Here is a 20,053-nt window from a genome sequence, read left to right as displayed (position 1 = left end):
AAATGTGTTCTGATGAAGAAAGAAAGTCAAACACATCTGAGATATCATGAGGGAGAGTAAATGATGAGAGAATTTTCATTTTTGGGTGAACTATCCCTTTAAGTAAATTTAGTACAAGTAGATTTTGCATTCTCAGTGTTGCAACAGGGGGCGCTATAGCAGACATCTGTGTAAAAATGACTTCTACATTCGATATTCTCTTCTTCAGCTCAACTTCTGTCATCACAGAGCAAAAGTTTGAAGAGAATCTTGCTGAGCAAGTAAGTGTAAGTTAGTAAAACTGTGGACCTGTTTTTATGTAACTACCTTATTAACTCGTGTTTTAATGGCACAGACATTTGAAGGAAACTCTATCACACTGACGTTACAGTAACACAATAACACACAGTATGTACAACAGGACGACACTTTTGCAGTGTATTTCCTTTCTAGACTTAGAATTGATTTGAGTCTTATTTGACATTCTCTCAACTCTATAAAACAGTCATGTGATGTTGCATCTCCTGTGAGTATGTTTAAAACAAAAGCATCTAAAGCTCATTGATTTTTATAGTTTTTGATTGTGTTTATAGATGTTTGAGGGTGAGAGCATCTGTGTGCCACTGAAAGCCTTGGGCCATGCTGTCTTCTCGAATTCACATCATATAAAATACACACTGCTCTCTCTCTCTCTCTCTCTCTTTCTCGAACCATTAACCTTTGACCCCTCTGTAAGGGCACATCATGACATGGGAAACTCTGTTTTTCCCTTATTCCTCACAGTAATCGCTGCTTTATTACTGACAGCAGAATATCACATCAATGTGAACTTTACGTTATCACATCTAGTTCACTCACTTCTCACTCCAAACCATAGTGAACTGCCTACATAGGAAACATTTTAAGGCATCACAGGCACGCTCACAACTTGTGGCATTAGCTTAGCAACATGCTATCATCAAACTCTATTGTAATCAACTGAGAGTCGAGTCTCTTGTGCGCTTCATGTGAGATGTGATGTTTGTGTGACACACAGAGTTGCTGTCTGTGTAGAGTCTTTCAAATCTTTGAAATGTGCTTCCATTTCAGTAAGGATGCTGCCTTTGAAGACAGCTGCCTATGTAGAAAAATAATTGTCGCTACAACCATACACATTCAAAGGGATGTACTTGGCCTTTGACTCCTGCCTCAAAAGTTGCGTTTCTAAGACACTGCGTCAAGGTGAAATAGTCCAACTTTTAAAATACACGTCTCTAGAGCCACACTGTTTTGAACACAAGAATGTCTTATATAAACAGTCCATAAATAACATACCTGACTGGGGTCAGGTGAACCAGAAACCAGCCTAATTACACAGGACTTCATGAAGAGCGATTAGTCAAGTATTAGTCAAGTATTAGTCAAGTATTAGTCAAGTCATTCAGGCAACTCACTGACTTGTCAATTTTGTGAACAAGTAGTTTTGCAAATGACATGCAGTGAGATTCACATCTTAGAAAACATTTCTGAAAAACTATTTGAAACCTTTTAGATAAATGTGTTTCTCTCTATTTCATACAGTCCTGCAAAAGCTCTAGTTTTACACATTTTTATTGTGTGTTTTTATTTTCTTTTTCAGTCATTAATGGAACAAGTGAAACGCTTCATGTGTGTCTGGTGAAGAGCAGCTTTGCTTATTGTCACAAAATTCCTGTCTGGGCATATTTACATTTATTTTCATATTGTATTTCAGCCATGAATGAAGACAGGATAATGTGTGTTCATTCTCACAAATGTGAGTCATTCTCAAAGGTTTTAAAGGTCTCTATACACTTGGAGAGTGAATAATCCAAACACACACACACACAAACGTTGTGTTACCTTCGGCATCTTGGCATATTTCCCATGTCTCGTATCTTTGATGAGAGAAATGTCCAGTAGTTCAGTCTCCTGCAATCACACAAACAGCAAATAAATGATCGGTATAATAATTATGAGAAAAGGTTGCAGAAGTTGAATCAGCTGTGAATGTTTTCTCATGACAGCACAAAAATAAAAAGACACTAAAGTAATAGAATGAAATAAACATTTATTTACTGTCATTATGGCAAACAAGAGTTTTCTTGTTCTATTGCAGTCAAAGAGTTTGATGTTACACGTGTTTTACTGTCACTTTCAGTATTCAAAACCTCCTTTTAAGTTCAACTAGAACATTTATTTAAACTAAACTGCAAAAACAAGATGATTATGACATTACAACCATGTGTTCATAAACATAAGACTGCCCATTTTTACATATCATACTTAGAAGTATTCATTAACTTGACTCGCCCTGATGAACCAGTGTGAAATAGCCAATGATAACAGGGGTCATTTACATATAGACATTTTAAAGGCACAGTAATAAAAGGTTGAAAAGATTGTTTAATTCTAAATGCTCTCTGTTCCTGATGCCGAAAAACTAATTCATGCGTTCATGACCTCAAGACTAGATTATTGTAATGCATTACTGGGAGGATGTCCAGCAAGATCAGTAAATAAACTTCAATTGGTTCAAAATGCAGCAGCCAGAGTGCTGACTACAACCAAGAAATATGGTCATATTAGCCCCATTTTTTCATCGTTACATTGGCTACCTGTTAAATTTCACTACATACAAAGATTTGAATGGTCTAGCTCCACAGTACTTAAGTGACCTTCTGACACGCTATATTCCATCACGTTCACTACGATCACAAAATTCTGTCCTGTTAATAGTTCCTAGAATATCAAAATCCAGAAAAGGAGGTAGATCCTTTTCTTATTTGGCTCCTAAACTATGGAATAGTCTCCCTAACACTGTTCGGGACTCAGACACACTCACTCAGTTTAAGTCTAGACTAAAGACTCATCTATTTAGCCAGATATACATCTAATTTATCCATAAACTCACAATTAAGCTGCTTTAGTTAAGTCTGCCGGAACCAGAAACATCCATCATGATCTATAACTCTGCAAAAAATTGTATGGCATCTATGCACATTTTTTTTCTCTCCCCTTTTCTCCCCAATTTGGAATGCCCAATTCCCAATGCGCTCTAAGTCCTCGTGGTGGTGTAGTGACTCGCCTCAATCCGGGTGGCAGAGGACGAATTTCAGTTGCCTCCGCGTCTGAGACCGTCAATCCGTGCATCTTATCATGTGACTTGTTGAGCGCATTACCACGGAGACGTTGCGCGTGTGGAGGCTTCACGCTATTCTCCGCAGCATCCTCACACAACTCACCACACGCCCCACCGAGAACGAACCACATTATAGCGACCACGAGGAGGTTACCCCATGTGACTCTACCCTCCCTAGCAACCGGGCCAATTTGGTTGCTTAAGAGTCAGCGTCTTTACTCGCTGAGCTACCCAGGCCCCCCTGCATCTACGCTAATATTATTTTACTCATATCCCGAGGTTACCAGAACCGGTCAGATCCAGCTCTGTTCCTGCTTGGTGTCGGACTCCACTGCTGCGTGTCACTGAGTGATGACGACTAAATGCAGCCGGTGCCAGCCAGACATCACTTCAGTCTATTACGATGGACTTCAGAGGATGAACTGATGCCAACTCAAACCATAAGACATGGGATACTTCATATGCCACTGCCTGAACCTTGGATTTAGGATGGACCCCACTGATCCTCACCGAAATGACCTGCCGGTTGAACTGTGATGCACCTCATTGATCTCTGACTGCATCACCTTTGTCTATTGATGGTCTACACTCTTATAATGGAATACATAGACTATCAGTTAATTGCCAATAAAACCCTTCATCAGCCAACTAACAAAGCACAATGCATCAATGTGAACTTCTGCAGTTAATCCAGGATGAACTTCAGAGACATTAGTCATTAATCTTACAGTTCATATTAAATCTTTGTTTAAACACTGACCCTTAACACTTACTTAGTTTACTAATCTTAAACCATGAGTTTCACTATACATAAGTAATATTGTCATTATATTCATGATGTTTAGTCAGAGGGGAACTGGCACCCACAGTGAGTCTGGTTTCTCTCAACGTTATTTTTCTCCATTAATCAACATCTTATGGAGTTTTGTGTTCCTTACCACAGTCAACTTCAGCTTGCTCACTGGAGTTATAAATACAATTATTATTTATTTTTAAACACAATTTACAATCATATTTAATCAAACTACACAATGATGACTCTAAGATATTATAGATATTACAGTTTTATCTTCTGTTAATGCATGATTTCCTGTAAAGCTGCTTTGAAACGATGTGTGTTGTGAAAAGCGCTATATAAATAAAAATTACTTGACTAAGTGTCAGAGAGAGAGAGAATGGAAAAGGTCATAAATAAATAAAGCTGCAAGTGTTTAGAATTAGACCTGCATGATAATAACACACTCTCAGACAATGTCACATCACTGGTGAAGAAAATCAAAATGCATATACACAATACAGGACATGTACTATACGTGTATCACTTTGTGTGATGTTTGTTTGTACAGGTGTTCTTGTGAGTAGTTTTGATAAATGTAGCGGCCTGTGTGTGTGTGTGTGTGTGTGTGTGAGTGTGTGAGTTTGTGTTTGTGTGTGAGTGTGTGCATGTGTGTGCGTCTGTTTGTGTGTGTGTGTGTGTGCATGTGTGTGAATGTGTGTGCACGTCTGTGTGAGTGTGTGCATGTGTGTGTGTGTGTGTGTGTGTGTGTGTGTAAGTGTGTGCATGTGTGTGTGTGTGTGTGTGTGAGTGTGTGTGTGCGTCTGTTTGTGTGTGAGTGGGTGCATGTGTGTGTGTGTGTGCATGTGTGTGTGTGAGTGTATGTGTGCGTCTGTTTGTGTGTGTGTGTGTGTGCGCATGTGTGTGTATGTGAGTTTGTGTGTGAGTGTGTGTGTGTGTGCGCATGTGTGTGTGTGTGTGCGTCTGTTTGTGTGTGTGTGTGCATGTGTGTATGTGAGTTTGTGTGTGCGTCTGTTTGTGTGTGTGAGTGTGTGTGTATGTGTGTGTGTGTGTGTGTGTGTGTGTGAGTGTGTGTGTGCGTCTGTTTGTGTGTGTGAGTGTATGCATGTGTGTGTGTGTGTATGCATGTGTGTGTGTGTGTGTGTGTGTGTGTGTGTGTATGTGTATGTGTGAGTGTGAGTGTGTGTGTGTGTGTGTGTGTTTACTGGTGATAGTAGTAAGAGAGATGTAGACTGTAATAAGGGCTCAGTAATGAAAGGACCATTAAACGAGACTCTCGTCACTCAAGACACTCTAGAACCGCAGCTTAAATATCACATGAGAATGAAGAACCCTTAAAGATCCATTATTAATGCTGACAGAGAGACAGACAGAATGAGGGAGAGACAGAGAGAGTGAGAGAGAGACAGAAGTGAATCATGATGGTGTTTATAACACATGTTTAACGAGTCCTTTCATGTTCAGTTCTCTCTAATGAAACAATCATGTTTGAATCCAGAAAGTAAAAATGTGCATCTAAACTGAGCTGTGTGAGATTTATTAAAGGTTGATAGTGAAATGATCTCAAACACAGTTTATATAATACTTGATTTGGATTACTGATATGAGTTGTGTGCTAGTTGGTTGATTGGACAAATATATGTACTTTACGAGGATAGCTTACCCAAAAATGCTAATTCTGTGATCATTTTCTCACCCTCATGTCATTCCAAACCCGTATGACTGTCTTTCTTCAGTCATCAATCACTTTTCCATTCAATCTAAATGAATGGTGACTAAAGAAAATCATACAGGTTTGGAACAACATCACAGTGAGTAAATGATGACAGAATTTGCCTTTTTGGGTGAACCATCCCTTTAGGATGATGTCATCAATATTTTTGTCTATTTTCCCATAAGTGAAAGACTGTATATTTGAAATGTGTGTATCTGCTATATGTGAATTTTGTCATCATAAATAAATACAGAACTCAAAGCTACAGACATAAACTCCAGTTTTGTTTTATGTGCTCTTAAAAAAAACCTTTGCATGGAGTCAGAATGTTACTGTTGTGCTGGATTTGAGAAGTCGTTAAATGTCCATCGAGTGACACAAATGTTTAAATAAACATGTCTGTGTGGAGAAGTGTGAGTGACGTTCGACAGGACACAAACGACACACGAGTCCCCATCTGTCCTCCGCACTGTGAGCAAACGAGTGTCTCGTCAATGGAAAGTGACATTTATAAGCTGTTACACAAGAATGAACAAGCAGCGATGAATATTTGATATCTCACTGATGCTTTTGTTGAAATTGTGCTTTGCAATTTCAGCTATTTTAAACATGTTTAAACGTGTGACCCTACCCCTAAGAGTGAAATCGAGTCTCTTAGACTGATCTGTCCTGTGACACAATTCAATTATAATAATAATTATATTTATTTATCACACATTATACATTTGCACATATACAGTGAAATTCTTTTTTTCACATATCCCAGCTAAGCTGGGGTCAGAGTGCAGGGTCAGCCATGATACAGTGCCCCTGGAGCAGATAGGGTCAAGGGCCTTGCTCAAGGGCCCAACAGTGGCATCTTGGCAGTGCTGGGGCTTGAACCCCTGACCTTCTGATCAGTAACCCAGAGCCTTAACCGCTGAGCTACCACTGCCCAATTTTTGCATATCCCAGCCAAGGTCAGAGTGCAGGGTCAGCCATGATACAGCACCCCTGGAGCAGATGGGGTCAAGGGCCTTGCTTGTGGCAGTGTTGGGGCTTGAACCCCTGACCATCTAGTCATTAACCCAGAGCCTTAACCGCCAAGCCACCACTGCCCCTAGCCACCACTGCCCCTAATTCACTGTGAAAGTGTAAGTGTAGACTGGACGTTATTCCGCTGTATTTGCCTTTAAGACCAATGAACAGTTTCAATTTCTACTGTGTGCATGTCACCCAAAACAACACAACAAGGTCAGAAAAGATCAAGAAAATGACAAAACAAATGTATCGATGATGCAAGAGAAAGAGCTCACAGTTATTAAATGTGCTGGAGATAAAATCACCTGCTGTTGGAGAAAATGTGAGCCATAATAATATTACCTCCACTTCCCAAATGAACAAGGCAGTTGTCGTATTTAAAAAAAAAAAATGAAAGTCAAGTAAATAACTTGATAGAAAGTGGAATATAGGTCAAAGAACCATATGTGCCTATAACACTTTCAAAATCTGATTTTGGTTCTTTTTAAGAGAAGTCAAGTGTGAACCCTCAAAGAGTGTCCCAAGTCTTTTTATTGGCAGCAAAACATGGGCAAAACATTACCACATTTTGGTCAGAAGGAATCATGTACTAGTTTTTATCAATTTCGCAGTTCAAGTCACGCAGCCCTAATCTACGTTTACATACATTCAGTTTATAGGAAGTTTTAATCATGCATTCTTAATTAATGGCCCAAATATTCAACAAAAAATACATCTAAAGTGTTTTTCTAAAATGTATTTTATGGTACAGCAAAGTTAGCAGTATGTGTCCACAGAGAAATAAAGTAGATGGGAGGGAAGGAGTAGACCTTGCTTTGATGATAAGAGGATTTATAAAGAAGAGATTAATGATGGAACATGCCTATTACCATCTCATCGACGATGTAAATTCCTTTTTTCTGTATGGGGTGTTGACAATTTTCTCTGTCAGCCTGATGATCAGGGAACTTTTATGTTTAATATGGGCTTCACTGTATGCACTAAATGTTAATTGACATTGTATGTCTGTGTTTCTTTTTTGTACATGTTCTTGCTTTGTTTGCAAATCCTGAAAATGTTTCTGTACATGTATTTTATTTATATTTTTTTTACAAATTTTATAAATATATAGGTATTTTGTGGATTTATTAAAATATTAAAGAAGACCTTAAAAAGTCAAATCTCTCTCACTCAGTTTCAGTTTTAAGGTGCTTTATTGGCATGACAATTACAGTATTTGTACATTTGTATTCTCAAAGCGTTTACAGCTGAGCTGCATACACATAAAACTGCAAAACAGATAGTCGGCCATTCTCTTCTTAGGGCCACATAGCACTGCATTTTACTCTGTTGTTGTGTTTGAGTTTCCAAATAAGTGATATGAATTTGTTTTATTTGTGTTGTAATTTGGCTGAATTTGATTGCCCGTTTTTGTTTTTTTTATAATTCGTGGATATTTGTTCTGCCCTGCATGCAATATTTGTTATGTGCTGGTGTACTTGTAGAATATTTTTACAGAATTCTGCATGCAGGGTCTCAATTGGATGTTTTTCCCATTTGGTGAATTCTTGATTTGGATTTGTCAGTGGATCCCACACCTCACTGCCATACAGGGCAATCGTCTCAATCACTGATTCACTGATTTTAACCGAATTATAACAGATATCTCTACAGGACATTGTCTATTTATGGCATAGCAGCAAGCTTTATCTCGGAGTTCATTCACTGCAGGAAGTTTCCAGTAGATGTAGAAGTGATTTTCAGTCCAAGATAACTGCAGTGTGATGAGTATGCAATGTGGTTTGTTCCAGATGTGAATATTTGTTGTGTTCCCTGGGATCTGGATCTTTTCTGGAAAGTCATGATTTTAGATTTATTGAGGTTTACTGTCAGGGCCCAGGAACGATTATTCAACTCTTCAGCGATTACTGCAATGATTAATCATTAGCTCTTAACTGATTATTCAGCTTGTGCCCCAGCTTAAAAGGTTGTATTAAATGTGCTTACTAACAATAAAGAGGACAAAATAATTTTTTATGTAACGCCAGGGTGTTTATTTAAAGAGCTCCGGCTCCACTTATTCCACAACAAGAGTGCTTCTGTATTTACTTATTTGATATTTTTGTATAATTCCCTCATACTGTGTGACGTACATCAGCTGAAGCTGTTTGGAAAGTTTAGAGTGCATCTGTGATCTGTGTAATTCGTCCTCTCCTCAGTCAGTCGAGAACTGCAGTGCTGCTCTCACACGTCATCATTAGAGTTTAATGTGATCTCATGTTATGTTAAATGAGATCAAACGACGATTCGACAACGGAAATTTTGTCGACATTTTTTTATTGTCGATGTTGTCGTTAATGCCGACTAATCGTTTCAGCTCCACTGTAGACCCTGTTCAGTGTCAGACAACAGAACCAGCTCATCTGCATACAGCCGGCATTTGATTTCTGAGCCATGTAGAGTGAGACCAGGAGCTGCAGATCGCTCCAGACTGGTTGCCAGTTCATAAAGGTAAATTTGGAACAGTGTTTGGGTTTAACAGCAACCCTGTCTTACTCCACGCTCCAGGGAAAGAAATCTTGTTCTTTTTGAGCTCATTTTCACACCGTATTTGCTCTCAGTGTACATTGATTTAATAAGGTCATAGGTTTAAACTCCTATGCCACTTTCAATAAGTTTGTAGAATAATCCATTGTGCCAGATTGGATCAAATGCATTTTAAATAAAACATACAAAACGTTTGCCATTATTTTAGACAACATGTTTTTCAATTAGAGTGTGTAGCGTGTAGATATGATCAGATGTACAGTACTTAGGTGAAATAAAATTTGACTTCTGCTCAAGACATTGAGTGTTGTGATGAAGTCTAAGAGTCTTGAATTTATTATATAACAAAATAACATTCCCAGATTGCTACTCACACAAATGCCTCTGTAATTATTAGGATCAGATTTATCTCAATTTTTAAAGATGGGTGTTACCAGTCCTTGATTCCAAATGTCAGGGAAGTAACCTACACTCAGAACCACATTGAATAGTTTTAGAAGGCTTTATCATTTCTCTCTCTCTTTCTCTCTCTCTTGATCACTGTAGTGTTGTGTGTTTACAGTGGGAGGTGTTTGGAGTCAAAGGTCAGTATTTCAGCAGCAGTATAAAGGTTAGAGCTTTGAAGTGTGTTTTTAAAAGACACAACGCTGCATGTAGCTGCCCGCGCATGTGTGTGTGTATGTGTGTGTGTGTATGTTTGTGTGTGTGTGTGTGTGTGTGTGTGTGTATGTGTGTGTGTGTGTGTGTGTGCGTGTGTATGTGTGTGTGTGTGTGTGTGTGTGTCACAGCAGGGTCACATGAGTTCAAATATATTTAACCCTGCATTTATTGGTTATGTATTCATGAGTGTGAGAATATCGCTACCAGCACCTTCCTGAAAGAAAAATCACACACAAGATCTCCTTAATATGAAAATGTGTTTCTAATAGACAAACATTGTGTTAAATGGAGATTTTTGCTGAAGTCTCTTGCTTGTCAGATGTTAATCCTGAGAAAAAGTCTCCTGTAATGTGTCACCTCTAGAGAAAACATTTCTCATCAAATTTCAAGATTAAATTATCAGATTTTTTTTATTTTTTTTACTTCATACTCTGTATGTCAACCATTGACTCATTTGTGTCTCATTTTATTCTCCTGAGGAATTGTAAGAGAAACATCTGAGACAAAGTTGATACTAAGAACTCCATCAAGTCTCATGAGCAATGGAACAGCAACATCAGAGCCACTCTGGATCACCTCGGCAAACATGCCAGATTTATGACTAACCCTGTAATAATTCAATCATACTATGGTAAACAGGTCATGTCCCTTGTTTTGTTTTCTTGTCATAAAGCTGCACATTACGAATCATGAGAAACTAGGAGATGAATTCACCTGAGGACATTGTGCTCAACATGCCAGTATTATTTGCATATAAGACACAAAAACGCCTATTACACATGAATTCTTGCATAACCATATTTTTTTTTCTGTCAGCATAAAGTCACATTATTCATCAGATGAGTCGTGATAGTCAAGATTCATTAATTCACTAACCCTCGTTGTTTTTAGGTAGATAAATACAGCTCAGATAATTAATAAATTACACAATCTGATATTATATCTCTGAAGATATTGCCCCTCCTTTAATCACTTCAATGTAGCAGCTTGACAAACTTCCCAAATACACTGACACACAAAAGCCTCGGTGTTGAAAAGTTGTCCAGCCGTCAAACTGCTGTGTGTCACTTTGTGTATCATCATCTCATCAGATCTATCAGAATGAACTCGTCCAGTTAGCAGCAGGTAAATCAAATCAACACACATCATTTTCTGCTTTATCAAGGTCATATTGATGAGGAGGAGGGCATGGCCGGGCCGTGAGGGTGCACGGCCAGCACTGAATCAGATGATCAGCAGGAGAGCAAGATAAAGGGGAGCCGGAGATGCCAGTTAGAGAGAGAGAGAGACGCACGCAGCCGTGCTGCATGTGTTTTTGTCTTATATTTTATGTTGTTTTAAGTTGACTTTTACATTAAAAGTTACATTTACTGTTCAGCGGTTCCCGCCTCCTCCTTGCTCATCCTTTAACTGTTACAGTGGTGCCGAAACCCGGGAAGGAGGAAGGATAAGCTGTCATGGACTCCTCGGCGCTGCCGTCTGCCAGAGGAGCAGCCGCAGCCATCTGCCTGGGGATGGAGGGGTCGCTACCAGCCGCCGGCCGCCGAGAGCCAGAGGAAAGTTACGTTTACTGTTCAGCCGGTTCCCACCTCCTCCTTGCCAATCCTTTAACTGTTAAAGTCATTTTCTAGTGTTTTTTAAACTCTTCTCTTATTACATTAACTTCAGCAACATGACAGCGCTTTCACAGGTAAAACACTGTGATGCTTTGTGAGAGAAATTTTCATTAAGAATAAACTGAAAAAAATTATTTAATACTGAAAAGTATCAATAAACACTGTTCAAAGTGTATCATGGCATTAGCTTAGCAACATGCTATCACCAAACAGTCAAGTCTGTAGTGAACTTCACGTTCATCTCCACAATAAATAAACAGAGAGAGAGAGAGTGAGAGAGAGAGAGAGAGAGAGAGAGAGAGAGAGAGACTGTGTAAGTGCACTGTTAGTATTTAAATTAAATTATTGTGATTCATTCTGGCATCTTCAGGCTATATTACAGAAGCACCTTATTCACAAAACATCTCCGGTTACACATGTAACCTCAGTTCCCTGAGATGAAGGGAACGAGACATTGCTATGGGAAACAGAATCCCATCTTGCTGCACAACTTATTTAAGATAAAACACCTAAATACAGACATGTTTAAGGAGTAACAGGCCTGCAGGCCGATGACTATAAGATATGCCTTAAGTGTATATATAAATAAATAACCCCACACGGGTAATACCAGATGGGGGCTAATATAGTCTGGGGATCTATATAGATACACACCGTGTGATTTTAACCCTTTAGCAACCTTGGTTGGAAAAGTAGGTTTTATTATTTTTTAGGGAGTGCTTGTGACTTCAGAGGGATTATTATAACCACAGCTTACATATCATCAGCTGTAATTAATATAACAGGTTGCCTACCTGTGATGGAGGGATTTGGCTTACCCACTGGACATAAAAAGCATTCTAGACAGAGAGGACTTGTGAAGAGATTGATGCCACGTCAACGTTGTAAAACCTCGCGAACATGTTTTGTGAAGACCACCCTGCTGCTAAACATATGTCCTGTAAGGACACCCCGTTTGTCCATGCCCAAGAGGATGCCATGCCTCTAGTTGAGTGCGCTTTGACTCCAATAGGGCAACTCACACCTTGTGGTTCGTAGGCGAGACCGATCACATCGACAATCCAGTCAGAGACTCTCAGTTTGGAGACGGCCATGCCTTTCGTGTAACCTCCATTCAGTACTTATTTCCCAAGAAACTTTAAAATGGCAGTTATCAAACCACTTATTAAGAAGCCACAGCTTGATCCTGGAGAATTGGCTAATTACAGACCGATTTTAAATCTCCCACTTATGTCAAAAATACTAGAAAATTTGAAAAAAAACTAGAAAAAAATAGTATATATGAACAATTTCAGTCAGGATTTAGGTCCCATCATAGTACAGAGACTGCACTTATCAGAGTTACTAATGACTTGCTCTTATCATCTGATCGCAGCTGCATTTCTCTTCTAGTGCTTTTAGATCTTAGTGCTGCCTTCGACACCATAGATCACGACATTCTCTTGAATAGGCTGGAGAATTATGTTGGCATCAGTGGACAGGCATTAGCATGATGTAGGTCCTATTTAGCAGTGGAGTGGAGTGCCACAGGGATCAGTTTTAAGGCCTCTGCTTTTTTCCTTATACTATGCTTCCCCTGGGAGATATTATCAGGAATTGTGGAATAAGTTTCCACTGTTATGCCAACGATACCCAACTTTATATTTCTTCAAAACCTAACGAAATTTCACAATTCTCCAAATTAGCAGAGTGAGTCAGTGAAATCAAAGATTGATTTGACTTTCAATGGATGTACTGTTACATCATCTTCTACAGTGAAGAACTTAGGTGTGTGGCGGAATGATCCGACCCTCTGGCTCGTCATCGTCGCCCCGCCTCTTAGGGCCGCCCTTCAGCCAGGCTCACAACGGGAGTTGGGCAGGAAAGCGAGGTGCATAATTAATAAGCCTTGTTCTGACAGCAGTGAATGAAGCACACCTGATGTGAATAATGCTTCATCACCGCTGTCTTTAAAACGCAGAGCGCATCTCTTCTCGGGGAGCCGGCTTCAAATCTCCATGTGTGCACACACTGGCATCCTCGCACACCCAGGACCAGAGCTGGGAGGGTTCGGACGAGATGATGTGCCGCCAGACCTGCTCCTCGGACCCCCCGTGCCGATTAGACAAGTCGCCGGGTGAGAACTGCACACGTCACGGCCGACAGGCTAGAGGCCGGGCCGCCTTCCCCTCTCACCTGCCGTGGGCCTGGGAAGACAGGCTGCCAAGGATGCTGCCGCCCCTCGCGCCATGGACCCTGGAGGTGAGCGTGTGTGGCCGATGGACCCAACTCATGCCCGGGCTAATTCCATGGACACTACCCCACTCTTCACGGAGCCCCGTCTCACTGCGAGGATGCCAGATTCCCCCTTTGTTTTGAACACTACTCCCCTGGACACTTTATTATCCCCCTTTATGGACTTGTTATTTTTATTATTATTTCCAATAAATGCCTCTCCGAGGCTTGATGCCACACCCACTGTGTCTGTCTCTTGCTCAACCCCCCCACAGGTGTTATATTTGATACCAATCTGTCCTTTGAAAATCAAATTTCCAATGTTTGTAGAACAGCATTCTTTCACCTCAGAAATATTGCTAAATTACGACACATGCTCTCTGTTGCTGATGCCGAAAAATAATTAATGCGTTCATGACCTCAAGACTAGATTATTGTAATGCATTACTGGGAGGATGTCCAGCAAGATCAATAAATAAACTTCAATTGGTTCAAAATTCAGCAGCCAGATTGCTGACTAGAACCAAGAAATATGGTCATATTAGCCCCATTTTATCATCGTTACATTGGATACCTGATAAATTTCATATTAATTTTAAAATTAATTTGAATGGTCTAGCTCCACAGTATTTAAGTGACCTTCTGTCACGCTATATTCCATCACGTTCATTACGATCACAAAATTCTGTCCTGTTAATAGTTCCTAGAATATCAAAATCCACAAAAGGAGGTAGATCCTTTTCATATTTGGCTCCTAAACTATGGAATAGTCTCCCTAACACTGTTCGGGACTCAGACACACTCACTCAGTTTAAGTCTAGACTAAAGACTCATCTATTTAGCCAGACATACACCTAATTTATCCATAAACTCACAATTAGGCTGCTTTAGTTAGGTCTGCCAGAACCAGAAACATTTATCTTGATCTATAACTGCAAAAAAAAAAAAAAAAAAAAAAAAAAAAACAATGTATAGCATCTACGCTAATATTATTCTATTTGTTTCCCTGTCCCAACCATGGTATTCATATCCCGAGGTTACCAGAGCCAGCCAGATCCAGCTCCATTCCTGCTTGGTGTCACTGAGTGATGACGACTAAATGCAGCTGGTGCCAGCCAGACATCACTTCAGTCTTTTACGATGGACTTCAGAGGATGAACTGATGCCAACTCAAACCATAAGACATGGGATAATTCATATGCCACTGCCTGAACCTTGGATTTAGGATGGACCTCACAGATCCTCACCGAAATGACCTGCCGGTTGAACTGTGATGCTCCTCATTGATCTCTGACTGCATCATCTTTGTCTAATGATGGACTACACTCTTATAATGGTATACATAGACTATCAATAAATTGCCAATAAAACCCTTCATCAGACAACTAACAAATGGACAATGCATCAATGTGAACTTCTGCAGTTAATCCAGGATGAACTTCAAAGACATTAGTCATTAATCTTACAGTTCATACTAAATCTTTGTTTAAACACTGACCCTTAACACTTACTTAGTTTACTAATCTTAAACCATGACTTTCACTATACATAAGTAATATTGTCATTATATTCATGTTGTTTAATCAGAGGGGAACTGGCACCCACAGTGAATCTGATTTCTCCCCCAAGGTTATTTTTCTCCATTAACCAACACGGGTTAAGCTGCCTCGCACCTCGAAGGAATTTTATGATCAGATCGTGTCTGCCTATAGAAGAACTCGCCTCTGGGGCATGAAATGCCGAGATCATCACTACATAAACCTTAAGCATTGATGGCGTAAGACCAGCATCTAATTGCTCTTGAAGGAATGTAATAATCTCAACTATGGAGCAAATCGCTGGTTCTTTGCTACGTGAAGAGCACCAGTTTGCAAACACCTGCCATTTTAGTTCACAGAGTCTCATGGACAGTGCTCTAGCCTGTAAAATGGTGTTTATCTCAGACTGAGCCATTTCCAGCTGGTTTGATGTACTCTAGTTCAGAGGCCACACATGCAGGTTCCACAGCTCTGGCTGGGGATGCCAAATCGTGCCTTGCACTTGAGAGAGGAGGTCCCTCCTCAGTGATATTTCCCACGGAGAGTCGTCCAATTCCTCTATCATCTCTGAAAACCAGGACTGATTAGGCCTCCGTTGACCAGTCATGTTTGATGATGCGAGGGACATGGAGTCATCCCCATCATAAGTACCACCAAACATGATTAGGCTGTGCGCTCCAACAGATGGCCGGAGCTCATCACACACATATTGTACTGGCGAGGATGCATGGCCCTGCCTTGCCCCCTCAAGTGGTCCCTCGGTTCTAACCCAGAGGAGGCGGGTAGGAGGGCACTGGAGGTTGAATCATCCCTCAGAATGAGGGCGATCCTAGAGCACAACGTCCAGAGACTCATGCCCTCACAGTGAGGGCAGTCTGTCTCCATGAGAGCTGTTTCTGTGTGGGCACGGCCCCATGAACACAGCTCTCATGCTCGTCTGATGGTGGGATGTACCACTCGCATGAGGAACACTTGTGGAACGACATCTTTAAAAAGATGCGCTGCACACAAGCAGCTCTTTTTTTAAAAGCCCAGAAGCTTATAAAAACAAACTCATATGCCACACAACTGCTTGTTCAGTCACTTGTCATAACTAGACTGGACTACTGTAACGCTCTCATTGCAGGCCTCCCTGCATGTGCAATTAGACCCCTGCAAATGATCCAGAATGCAGCAGCACGTCTGGTCTTTAATGAACCAAAGAGAGCGCATGTTACACCACTCCTCATCTCTCTCCACTGGCTGCCAGTTGATGCACGTATCAAATTCAAGGCTCTGATGCTGGCATACAGAACAGTCACTGGGTCTGCTCCAGCATACCTAAAATAATTTATGCAGAGCTACGTTCTCACCAGAAGCCTGCGGTCGGCTAAGGAACGTCGCCTTGTTGTACCAACACAAAGAGGCACCAAAACACTTTCCCGAACTTTCAGCTTCATCGTACCACGTTGGTGGAACGACATTCCCAACTCCATCTGTGAAGCTGACTCACTCTCTGTCTTCAAAAAACAACTAAAAACACATCTTTTCCATGAGCACTTAACCAGTCATTAAAAAAAAAAAATTCCTGTTGCACTTTATTCTGTTTTGAATGCTATTCTGATACTAGTGAAACTTTGTAATGCAGCACTTTTCATACCACTGCCTCCTTAAGATGATTCACTTATGTTTTCCTCTTTTGTAAGTCACTTTGGATAAAAGCATCTGCCAAATGAATAAATGTAAATATATCTTTATATAAATATATAGAGTTGTGGCCAAAAATATTGGCACCCTTGGTAAATATGAGAATAGAAGGATGTGAAAAAAAATCTGCATTGTTTATCCTTTTGATTTTTCATTCAAAAAATTCACAAAAATCTAACCTTTAACTGAAGTAAAACAATTGAAAGAAGAGGAATATCTCATTTTTAAGTAAATATTTTTTATTTCTGCTCTCATCCAACAACATACTCAAGCGTCTTCAGCAGTGTTGGGGGTAACGCGATAAAAGTATGTGTGTTATGTAATCAGATTACTTTTTCGAGTAATGAGTAAAGCAATGCAATATTTTTTATTTTAGACCATAATATCTGAGTTATTTTTTAAAATAAGTAATGCATTGCTTTTGCACACCTCTCCTTTCCCCGTATTGTGATAAATCAGGAGTATAAATGTGCAAACTTCGAGGAGGGGCATGATGGGCATTGTAGTTTTGAGAGTGGGAGGCTTACTAGAGATGTTCAGTGAAGTTGTAGTATGTGTGTGCATGATGGGTACTGTAGTTCTAGAGAGTATGAGCCATGCTTATGAGCGATGGGCAGAGCACAAGAAGTCTTCTTTTAGCCCAACCTGAGATTTATGTTTTAAAAATGGCAAAATATTGCTGGTAAAGGAATGTAAATCCAGTTGTACTCATCATTTGCAACGGTGGAATTTTAAGTGCACTGGAGCTTAAATGAGCAGCCGTCATAAACTTTGCCATTGTCATGACAGTCACAGCAAGAGTTAAGAAATGTGTTCTCATAAGGCAACATTATGTAAAAAAATGAAACATTCAGGTAAGTGATACTTTGATTCTCATGACTGATTCATTTAGGCTGCATTTAAAAGTGTATAAACACACATTTTCGTGGTATAATATAGCACAGGCATAAGCCGGAGAAGTCTTCCCGTGGCCACGGCATGATTATACAGATATATACAATGTGGAATGATCGCTGACTGTTTGTGCATCTGAATTGCTTTGTTTTAAAGCTGCCCGTAACTACTTCTCTAGGATCAGTTTGCATCTGAACTGCTCTGTGTTAAAGTATTTAACATTCAACATTCGGTTGAGTGAAACGTGATTGATTCATGTGTAAATGCACGCTGCATTAAAAAATAAATCAATCAGTAAAGGCGTTTAGGCAGAGGGATTATAAGACTAGTCTTCCACTGGCCATGGCATTATATACAGGGTGAAATACTCGCTCAATTCACTGACTTATGCAGCCGAACTGCTCCGTGTTACAGTTCTCCTTAACTGGGAGAATGGGATGAGAAAAGCTGACTCTGGATCAGCGGCTGTGAGCAACGTACTACATGGTTTGTGTAAACAGACAAAATGTCTTAATTTCTTAAAATATTCAACATTTTTGTTCTGTAATAAACAAATAATTTGACTTGTGAAACAAAGTTTTGAAGACATTTTGGTAGCATTAAAAACTATTTCATTCAAGTTGTATCAACATGCGCGTTTGCAGTTTTATGCGATCAATCAGTGGCGTCTGTACGCACCGTAGATCAGCTCAAAACAAGCGTGCACTGAGATGATTAAGTGAAAAATATTCATTTATTATCAGACTTATTCCTTGAACATGTTAGGCTGGCATTCCCCACTGAATTTTATCCTGACTTCTGAACAACATCTTAAGCTGACTGGCATTGTCGATGGGCACAGCACATGATGGCATATGTGATGCAGGTTCAAGTGTTGGACTTTACTGCTTTAGGTAAGAAACTGGTTATTCTTCATTATTCATATTGGCTGCCATGTCGATGTTAAAACAAGTCATGCATATTCATGTTATTGAGTCTTTATTATAAATATGGCGTGAAGACCGACTTTTTACATATCTGATTGTTTAATATGTTGTTTTGACATGAGTGTTGTACAGTAGCTAGCATGACCTGTAATGTCTCTACATATCTCTTGTATTTGTATTGAATGCACAGCAGAAAAGAGAGTGGCGGTGAGAAAAAAGTGACACAAAAGTAACGTAATGCTTTACTTTCCATAAAAGGTAACTTTTTAATTAATTTAGTTACTTTTTTAATGAGCAACACAATATTCTAACTTATATATACTTTTAAATTAACGTTACCCAACTCTGGTCTTCAGTTTGCCAGACACTACTGGAGCTTCAAATGCGGCCGGGTTCTGTCGTCAGATGAAGAAAAAAAAAGAGCTTTTTGGCAGTAAACACCTGAGATGAGTTTGGCGCACAGACCACAAAATCAAGGTTCTGCCATGGCCATGCCAGTCCCCTGACCTGAACCCCATAGAAAACCTGTGTGGTGAACTGAAGAGGAGTATCCACCAACATGGACCTCTGAATTTGAAGGATCTGGAGAGATTCTGTATAGAGGAATGGACTCAGATTCCTTGCCAGGTGTCATTATGCATTATAAGAGAAGACTCAGAGCTGTTATCTTGGCAAAGGGAGGTTGCAAAAAGTATTGAATAAAAGGGTGCCAATAATTATGGCCAATACGTTTTGGAGAAAAATATTTATTTAATAATGAGATATTTCCCCTGTTTCAATTGTTTTACTTCAATTAAAGGTTAGATTTTTGTGTTTTTTTTTTATTTTTTATTAAAAGATCAAAAGGATAAACAATGTGGATTTTTTTTCACAGCCTTCTTTGCTCATTTACCAAGGGTGCCGATATTTTTGGCCACTAACTATATATATATAACTAACATATATATATATATATATATACATGAAAGGATACAGTATCTCAGTATATACAGAGAAAACTCCACCGAAACACACAGGGGAGCAGTAATCCTTCTCAAAGCAGATGCTAGGAGTGCAGGCGACAAGTCGTCCTGTTAGTGTCTCTCGCTGAATCTTAATGGCGAAGCAGTAGAGGGTTTCCTAGATGAAGTTGAATGTTCGTAGTAGTGAAGGAAGAAAATCTGAAGTAACGATGCTTGAGCGCCCGCTTATATAAGCCTAATGCGCGCCTAAAGGGGCGGGGCTCAAACATCATTGCCAATCAGAAGATTGCCGTTATTGTACAAGAGTTTTAATTAGGTCATCGACGAAAAGTACCTTTCCCATAGCAATGTCAAGTGGACTGAATCAAAAGGAAACTTCATGC

The 20,053-nt window shown here is 39.8% G+C and overlaps 1 protein-coding gene across 2 annotated transcripts in view; it reads right to left on the bottom strand.

Moving 5' to 3' along the window:
- LOC127415730 (1-phosphatidylinositol 4,5-bisphosphate phosphodiesterase beta-1-like) overlaps positions 1-20,053 on the bottom strand; it is a 114,625-nt gene that overhangs the window by 70,588 nt on the left and 23,984 nt on the right. For both annotated transcript variants that reach the window (XM_051654586.1, XM_051654585.1), the window contains exon 3: positions 1,840-1,908. In XM_051654586.1, the coding sequence (XP_051510546.1) occupies positions 1,840-1,908 (69 nt within the window). The remainder of the gene's footprint in view (positions 1-1,839; positions 1,909-20,053) is intronic.

This window comes from Myxocyprinus asiaticus, chromosome 25, assembly GCF_019703515.2.
Source record: "Myxocyprinus asiaticus isolate MX2 ecotype Aquarium Trade chromosome 25, UBuf_Myxa_2, whole genome shotgun sequence".
In the NCBI taxonomy this organism is placed as follows: domain Eukaryota; kingdom Metazoa; phylum Chordata; class Actinopteri; order Cypriniformes; family Catostomidae; genus Myxocyprinus; species Myxocyprinus asiaticus.
This window is presented reverse-complemented; position numbering and strand designations above follow the sequence as displayed.